We start from the raw sequence: 9,850 nt of genomic DNA on the forward strand, positions 1-9,850 counted from the left end.
TTTCCACTGTCATGACCCACTTGATAGAAAGACTTTTGGATCGCACGGTACGATTTTCTTATGATTATCATATATATTTTTTTTATAATTCTCTAATAATTTTTTACATAATTTTCACAGAATTTTCTAATAATTTGCCTATAATTTTCCCATGAATTTTTTGAAAATATTATTATTAGTTTACGCAAAATTTATTTGAAGAATTATGCTTGATTTCCAACTTTTCCCATTAAAGAGTGCGACATTAATTTCCATTCAAATCTGTTTTTTTTAAATTGTGTCGAGAACTCGAAGCCCTTGTTCCGGCAACTGAGCAAGGCCACCAGTGACATCATCATTTAGTTGCCTGGCGCCCATTTTGAAGGGTCTATGACGTTTCGCCTCCAGCCGTTTCGCCACTGGGCCAGTTTGCCGCGGCTGTTCCGCTGCTGATCTTTTTTTAGCCACCTATTATAATTATTGTTCTATAAACCTTACCAAAAGGAGGATTTTTAGCGTTTCTTGTCAGTGTCATTTATTTATTAATGGATTAATTGCGTCGCAACGCCCCAGAGGGTTAATAGAGAGTTTTTGCAAACCGTTTTATCGAATTTAACGTACGTTATTCTCTCATCGCTAGGCTACAGAAAAATTTGTCGTTATCGTAAACATTAAACCAAAGACGTATTACGTCTTTTCTAGTTCGTTGTCGTACGTACGTTAATCGAATAACGTATATCAATTAGAAATTTAATTTTCGAAAAACTGTCGTCTAGTAAAGGTTTCAACTGATTAGATTTATAACATTAATGATTTCTCAAAGGATAGGCGTTATCTCCATTAATTTTGATTCGTTGGCCATTTACAAAACTGCTTATAATAATTAATATAATGAATTATTACAGCCCTTTCACAATGACGTTAACGTTACGTCGATGTTAAGACGTTAATGTTAACGTTAGATCTAATTACATGTATTTTAGTCATAACATCATAACGCCATTGTGAACGGTATACACTGAAATACATGTAATTTTGAATTTCTAGACCTAACGTTAACATTAACGTTTTAACATCGACGTAACGTTAACGCCATTGTGAATGGGCCTTTAATCATAATAATTCCATCTGAACATAGCAATGATTGATATTTAATTTTTTTATTTTGTTTATTATTTATTTATTTTTAAATAAGTTAAGGTTTAATGACTACTTAACAACATTTTACTACGTTGTTCCGCGAATTTTGGGGCACCCAGTATACCAAGGGACAGATATATTGCCGGAAATTTTTTCGAGCAGTCCTGACAGACAAGTGTTTGTAGCAAGAAAATTACACGAGAGCGCCAGCCCGAGGGTAATTTTGAGCCACAAACACGAGTGTTGTGCTTATCAAGATAATTACCGGCGTCTTGCCTCCACATTTTGACTTTTTTGTGTTTTATGTCCTGTGTCAATGTTAAGGAATTTCCTCACGATGTGACATGAGTATAATAATATACCTTTTTGAATTTCAACCACCAATGTGTTCTCTAAGTCCAAAATTTTTAAATTTTTAAAAAGAGATTGCGGTACTATTCCCGTTGCTGAAATTATAAATGGTAAAATCGAAATTTTTTTTAAACACCAAAGATTTCTCATAGCAACGGAGAGTTCTAAATATTTATTAATTTTTGTATTATATGTCTGTGTTATATTGTGTGAATTTGGAACAGCTATATCTAAAAGATATGCTTGCTTTTGTTGTTTATTTAAAATAATAATGTCTGGTCTGTTATGCTGAATGTGAATGTCAGTTAAAACTGTGCGATCAAAATATAATTTGTAATTGTCATTTTCTAAACAACTTTCTGGTTTATAAATGTAATGTGGTTGTGTATCCTTTAATAAATTGAATTTAACTGCTAAATTCATGTGTATAATTTTTGCGAATATATCATGACGTTTTTTATATTCGCTTTGAGCCAAAACGGTGCAAGAAGAAATGATGTGTTCAATGGTTTCCCCTTCAGTTCCGCAAATCCTACATTTATCAATGATCGATTGTAAACCGCATATGTGTTTCTTATAATTTCTTGTATTTATAACACGATCTTGTATTGCAAATATAAAACCCTCAGTCTCAGGATGAATATTTGATTTTTTAAGCCATGCATGAGAAACTTGAATATTAATTTCTGGCTGTTCTAGCTCTTTAAAATATCTCCCATGTAAAGACTTTTGTTTTATATTTGCTATAGTGTCAGGTATATTTGGCTCAACAATATCTGAAATTACATTATCACTTAAATTTAAAGGTGTGTAACCTTTATCCGCTGAAACCAAAGCATTAAATTAGTCATCATCATCATCATCAAGATCATCTGACGTTTGCCAAAATACAAATTCATTGATTGCAGGTATTTGTTCGTCTTGATCTTCAGACTCTAGAACGTCTGTGATTATTTCATTATCCGTGCGAGATACGTATATCTAACTACTTACAAAAAATGTAGAACATACAATTTTCTACAATTTTTGTTTTTTACGTTTTTTTGTCAGATCAATAGTTTCGTAGTTACAGCCTGTAGAAATCGAGCATTTATTGTTTGTCCGTCTACGGGCATATCGGACTCCAACGTGTATACTAATAAAACAGGTAAACGCCAAATGATCCTGATGATGATGATGATGACCCTGAGGAACAAGAGGAAAATTCTCAAGAGGAATTCCCGAATTCATAAACTCTGATGAATTCAGCTCATCTATACCGATCGATCCAGATCATTTGGATCCGTCTACGTTACAAAGAGATCAAAAAGAGTAAAACAGTAAACTTCTACTACATCGTGGACTATGCCCACCGGGGACACTACGTAAAAAAAAACGCACGCTATTGCTCTACCTCTGTGGTGATGTGGAAAAGAATAAAAAGTACAAAAATAAAAGAAATTCTCGAGTTCTACACGCTGTAACTACGAAACTATTGATCTGACAAAAAACATAAAGAATTTTTTTTTTCTTTATGTTTTTTTTGTCAGATCAATTGTTTCGTAGTTACAGCGTGTAGAACTCGAGAATTATAGAAAATGTTTTCTATAATAACTTAGATAGACATAATTATCTCGCACGGATAATGAAATAATCGCAGAAATGTGATTTTCCACCCCTATGCTCCAGTATGGCGGGGCGAGCGGCAACCCCCCAAGGTCGCAAACTCGGCAGTATTAATAATATGCTTAATAGAAAATACCTGCCAAGTATAAACTTTTCTGTACCTTTTGCAAGGTGGAGCCATTTTTATGTTTCTATTGACTGGACTAAAATGAAATAAGAAACATGCAAAATAAAAAGAATAATTTATAACAAATGTTCCAAATTACACGTTTCATCTGAAGTAGGGCCCGGATTTTAGGCAATTAAAAAGTCGGAAATAGGTGCCTAAAATAGTCCCTTAAACTACTGCAAATAGTCCCTTAAAAACTGAAAATAAGCCATACTAGGTCCTTAAAGTTGTGGTTAATTAAATTAAAAAATGTGTTTTTAAAGTTTTAAGTAGGTACACACAACAAGATATTTACTAATTATTTTTTATTAATTAATATACAATACTACAAGTTTGTTAGTTATTTACATTGTTACGTATTTACATTGCATACAAGATATTGCTCTAAATTTTCTACTTTAAAACATTGTCGGTTATCCACCAAAATGGACTTATATTTTGAAAAACTTCTTTCTACCTCGCAAGAGGTAATGGGCGCAAATTTGTAATAAATTTCTTCCATTTTGGTGTCATGTTCCGGCACATCTTCACCTCTAAAAATTCTTGCCAATTCTAGAAGAAATTTGTATCCAGGATTTTTTTCAGTAACATCTTCAAGTTTTTTTAATGCTACTGCTGCTACAGGGCCTGGAGATTTTTTTAGGGAGGTAAATACGTTTTCAACAATTTTGATTGAATCGGTTAAAGGTAACCCATTTTTTTCCAATTGAGTAATACTTTCGCAGATTATTTTAAAATTACTGCGAACATAAATTAATTGGTTTTTTATTCCGGGTTTCTTCATTATAGACTGTGCTTTTTGAATAGCAACAGCAGAACTTCCATCAAAGGACATGACAACCTGTGAGTAGTTAAAAACAGTTTAACAATCAATTAATTTGCTTATCTTTTATATACTTACTTCTTTAATGGAATCAAAGTGTTCGCTGTAAAACATAGCAGCCTGAAGCCATGTTCCCCATCGTGTTAAAATTGGCTGTGGAGGCAGTGGCATTTCTTTTAGTTTTTCTTTGTACATTTCAACTCTCAAAGGTGCCTTAACGAAAATTTTTTTCACGTTCGAAATTAAATTATCCACATCTTCATATTGATAGCGAATTTTTTCAGCCACTAGATTTAAAGCATGCGCTAAGCATGTGACATGCACAATTTTTGGATAAAACACCTTAAGGTGTCTACCAGATTTTATCATATATGGTGCTCCATCCGTTACAAACAAAAGAAACTTTTCAGCAACAACTCTGGTACTCCACAAGATTTCTACGCATAGAAATTTTAAATCAAAATAAATTTAAAAAAGTGAAAAACCCTTACCTAAAGATTGATTTACGAATCTAGCTATTGTCTCATGATTTGTTCTTTCTAATTGTTTAGACGCCAAAAGATAAGATTTTCCAGGTTCATCTTCTGAAAGTTTCCCAACCAGACAATTCGCCACATATCGCCCAAGTGCATCTGTTGTTTCGTCAACTGAAACCCATATGTTAAAAGGATCCAGCTCATTCCGAATGCGGTCAATAGTCTAAAAGTGAAAATAATTTTAAATTAAATATTAAAAGATAGTATGTTCATACATCTTTGTAGCATTTTGGTAAATAATTTTTCCGTAAAGTAGACTCATCCGGAATTTTTCTACCACAATATTTTGTCAGAAAATTCTGAAACGCAGGATTTTGTAGTTTGTGCCATGGTATATTGGCAGCTAAAAAGACGTTACAAAGTTCCATATTGAATGTACTATTTGCCGATTCCTCCAAGTTCTGTGTCAGCAACGTTTGCCGAAGCGGTGTCATAATGTTCTCTTTATGGATGGCCGTTTGCTCATGCTGTTGCAAGTGACATTTTTTTTCGCATATAAACTACAAAAAATAAAATTTTCAAATAAGTAAAAAATATAAAATGACATATTTTTAATTATGCTTAACTTACCAGTTTACCACAAGCTTTACAAAACATTTCTCGGGTTGATTTTATTTCATATAAATCTTTCTTGCTTGTCCACTGTAATATTTTTTCGCGTAAACTAATTTTTTGTTTCGGCATTATGTTCACTTTAAACAGGTTCACAAGAAACACGACCACTGCACGGAGATAAAGTAAACGAGAAATGACAAATTTGTAATGCTTATATTTACGTCTCCCACCAAATTTCAGAGGAGATGGTTAATTTTATATTTCTTAAATTTTTAGAAAATGACACCCTTAAGGTTTCTCTTATTGTTTCACTTCGGGATTTTAATTTTCGTTTTTATGGCAAGGACCATTTTATAAACGTTGAAGCTTCTAACAATACCTAAGTATCAGAAAACATTAGACCGCGTATACCTGCACCCCTTCGAACAGAGGCAAACAGATAAACTCTGTAATTTATGCCAGTCCAGTCTAATGGTTTGTGGTACTTAGGTATTGTCGGAGTATTTACCGCTGACATCATGGTCCCAACCGTAAAAGCGAAAAAGTAATTCCTGTATTGTACTGCACTTTGTACATTTCAGTAATTACATCTCCTTAAATTTTAAAATCATAAAGCATTGTAAATTTTATTGAGGTACCACTTTTACATTTTCAATACCGTAAACTTCCCAGAATTCGAAAATTGGGAAAAAACCGCAAAAATGAAATTGATTTTTGGTCATTTTAGGCATGTTCAGGCAGTTAAAAGGTAAAATAGGTATTTAAAGGGCATTTTAGGCCGAATAGGCAGAATCAAATATGGCTCTAATTACTCTAATTAAGCCAGAAATCATTTATAGACAAGTTTCATACATGTGCCTTAAAAAATAAAAATAGTCCATTTTGCCTAAAATCCGGGCCCTAATCTGAAGGAATAGGCGAGCTCGTTTTATTAAATTTTCCCTTGCTAGTCTAAGCATATTAACAATAACAATAGCCAGTGCTTCGTGAATTCGGTCATTCAGTTCTTCTAAAGAATTGATAGGTTCGCGGTAAATATAGTTCTTCAAATATGCTTCTTCTACCGTCGTCATCAAAGGACTGAAGAACAGCATCTTCTCTGGCGTTTTAGCTTCTCTCGGAGGACCACCAATTTCTTGTCATGTAGGCACCAAGGACCCAGTGTCTGGAGTACGATTCGCCAACCGTAGGAATACGTTATAGTTTGGATGTGGCAAACATTGTGGAAAAAGGTATTGCATATTCTCTTGCATCCTCACGTACATTGCACCCGCACTCTCCATAAAGTATGAGCATTTCGGCATTCTCTGCAGCTGTATACATGCTTTCAATACGCAATTTAACAATTTCGAATCAAATTATAACTTGACGTTGTCAAAATGTTCACAGTTGCCCAAGCATTTACTGGATATTCCATATCATTCTTATTAGAATTATGTTGCTAGGCAATTCAAACTGTTGATTAAATTTACCTGAAATTCAAATTAACAGCGTCGTTTTGATTGGTCAACTTTAATTGTTTATTACAAAAAATCAATTATACCCTGTACTTTTTTTAAAAGCTATTGCTTTCAGTTATCACCAAGGAAAACGCACTCTAAGTTTGATCCGTGAGTTCTGGGACACCTGTATATTTTTTATTGAAACAAAATAACCGGGTGGAAAAAAATAAATGTCCATTGAACTTAGATGATGTTTTTTGTAAAAACTCTTTCATCGTTTGCTAAATGCCCTTGACCGTTATATTAACTGGCAACCTCAATAAAATTCCAATTTTTTCGAATGTTTGTCCTTGAGACTTATTTATTGTCATCGTAAATGCATGTATAATTGGAAATTTAGTTCTTTGAAAGTTAAATGGTAAAATGGGAATTAAATTAAATTTATACGTGGAATCAAAATTCTCTTATTGCTTGCTATTCGAGTTAAAACTTCGCAATCAGTAACATTATGATGCATAAATTTGATGCGCATTCTTGTTCCATTGACTAATGCTACCTTTGTATTTAAGTTTCTGATCGGTAAAACTAGAGTGGTATGTATATAAGGGAAAGTAGGCTCGATCCTGGTTCCTAGGGGAGTGTTTGAGAGTTATATTTTCTGTTGGCAGCATCTACTGTTTACTATCAAGCTTCAAATATCTGTCAGTTCGGTCAAGCGCCAAATTCAAAACAGAAAAATTTCTTAAAATGGTTGGTTGCACGGCACCTTATTGTTCTGCCAGATCAGAAACAGGTATTAAAATGTTTCGGTTCCCAAACGATGCGTCACTCAGACAATTGTGGATCCAAAATATTGGGAAACGATTGAATTGGCAGCCTAGTGGCAGACTTTGTGAAGTAAATGCAAGCAAATCTAAATAGTTAACATAAAATTTACATTTTATTTTCACTCTTGAAATATTTTAACAATGAGCAATTTAATTTAAATGCAAATAATGACAAAGTTTTAAGAAATACTGCTGTTCCCAATAAAATCAATTTAAGGGAAAAAACAGTACAGGTAAGTTGCGAAAGGAATATCATAAATTAATTTTTTGGAGGTTTACATTTTCCAAGTAGCTGCTTTTTTACACTTATTCGAATATGTGAAGAAACATTTAATCGCCATACAAAAGTTTTACTTTCCAATCAGCTTACAGAGACAACATACATTTCTATAGTATTGTCTATGTCTTCCCACATCATAATTCCAGCTTGCTGTAAACTTGCACACCTCATTATAAAAAAATTTCTAATCATACGCTCAACATCACTAGCAAATCACATTACGGAAAATTTACAGCACAAATTGGCAAAGTTTTTCCACAAGCTGTAAGTTTGTAGTTGAACACTGTAATTGAGCTTGTTTTCTTCCATAATTGTGTTTATTTTGCACCTATTCTTGAAATGTCACCTGTCATTTCCACAGAACAGTCATATCTAACAATTTTGACAATAACAGTGCAGCCAATCAACAATCGACAAACGCCCCTAGGAACCAGGATAGAGTCTACTCTCTTTAATATACTAATTTTAGGTAAAACCACCGCCGTCTTGATGATGATGATTGACTATACATCTGCCTGGGCGAAGCTTTACTGCCTGTGATCTCCACGGCGCCACTTTAGGGGGGAATGTCACTAAATAATCATAACCTCACAAACAAATGTAATGAATTCAGTGAAGTTGTCAAAGTGCAATGTCAAGAGTCTCACAGTTTAAAAGTAACTTTAATAACAAAAATTTTATTAATTTAGTTGATGCTAGTTCGGTTTGGTGTTTCTGGTTTTTAGTATTTTGCTGTTAGTGTTTATGAACTGGCTTTTTTATCATACCTATTAGAACTGACATTGCGGTAAATGCAGCAGCAACAAGTTCCGTTAGTTGTAAACCTATTTCTGGAATAATATTAAAATTATAATCTCAATCTTGGATTTGCAGTAGGTACATTATTTCCTAAGCGGGTCATTTCAGATAAAGATGGGTCCATAACAAAGCAATTATATTTGCTTAATTAATCCGTGCCATTCTTGGTGGAAGTGAGTGGAAAGTATACTTTAAGTTTTGTACAGTTTTGAATGTAATTATATAATTTTGGACAAATTATTATTCTATGAATTTGCACTCGCCACTGACCAAGATATTTCAAAAAACGCGGCACCGAAACATTGTCCCTTCCGCACAACCGAACCAGTGCGCAACATTTTGCTTTTTACCAATTTAGAATGTCTAAACCTAAACTGTAATTACAATTAAAGGAAAGTGTCATTCATCACTGGACAACTACCCATGACTGCATGCATCATGCAGATACAATACATCTGTGTGGTGTCTAAATTGTCACGATGCACATGACGTTGTCACACATTTGATAGCATGACAGTTAGTTGCTAACAGCAACCCCCGAAAACAACCCCAAATGTCAGAATCATGAGAACAATAGGATTTTTCGGTCTACGCCCAGGCCACTATCTTGCAGGTCGTGGGTAAAACGATGCAATTAACTTTCAATTCTAACTTATGTATTGGCAAACCACTATTGGTCAAAGAATTTTGTATTTCACTCCGAAGATTTTTTTTTATAAATAATCCAAATAAACTCCTTGGAGTGGATTTCACTGAGGAGAGATTAATCATAGACGATAGTAGCGTTTTTAATTTTTTTTTTTTGTATTTTTGGTATGTAAGTGTATACTTGTGATACTTGGTTCTTTTCACAATAAAAATCTCTATCAGTATTGTTAAAAAAATTATGTGTTCGCATTTAAAAAATTTTTTTTTTGACAGTTTAGCCTTGAAACCTTTGGTGCTATATGTGAATTTATTAGGGCCTTTTGTAGCCTATTCACAACCATTTAATTTGTCGTATAAATAATTAAAATCCTCCGATAAATAAGGGAGTTATGGACTCGTCTCCTTTTTCGGGCACACCTGTATGTTACAAATCAAGGCGGTCTTAAGTTACAGGCCTGGACACTGGCTGTGTTGCCACATTCCCTGGTAGGCCATTCCATGACCTACGGTGTTCCAAAAATTTTGAAACGAATTCGCCATTTAAAATAAATTTTGACAAGTCCTTGGTCAAATTCGTCAAATTAAATAAAAAATATCATTTAAGTGTTGTGTACACCAAATTTCAACTCAAATTATGCGTCTTCTTCTTCGAATTACGTAGGTAGCTAAATACTTTTATTTAAGTTTCCATCAAATG

The 9,850-nt window shown here is 33.6% G+C and overlaps 1 protein-coding gene across 1 annotated transcript; it reads right to left on the minus strand.

Moving 5' to 3' along the window:
* Positions 1-3,385: 3,385 nt before the first annotated feature.
* LOC138141227 (uncharacterized) lies at positions 3,386-7,666 on the minus strand. The gene is made up of 5 exons (XM_069061926.1): positions 5,174-7,666; positions 4,819-5,103; positions 4,559-4,766; positions 4,146-4,504; positions 3,386-4,085 (listed from the first exon to the last, which is right to left on the minus strand). Exons 1-5 carry the CDS (start codon positions 5,285-5,287, stop codon positions 3,597-3,599), a joined length of 1,455 nt encoding a protein of 484 aa, XP_068918027.1. The 5' UTR covers positions 5,288-7,666; the 3' UTR covers positions 3,386-3,596.
* Between the last annotated feature and the right edge of the window lie 2,184 nt (positions 7,667-9,850).

Source organism: Tenebrio molitor, chromosome 1 (assembly GCF_963966145.1).
Source record: "Tenebrio molitor chromosome 1, icTenMoli1.1, whole genome shotgun sequence".
NCBI lineage: Eukaryota > Metazoa > Arthropoda > Insecta > Coleoptera > Tenebrionidae > Tenebrio > Tenebrio molitor.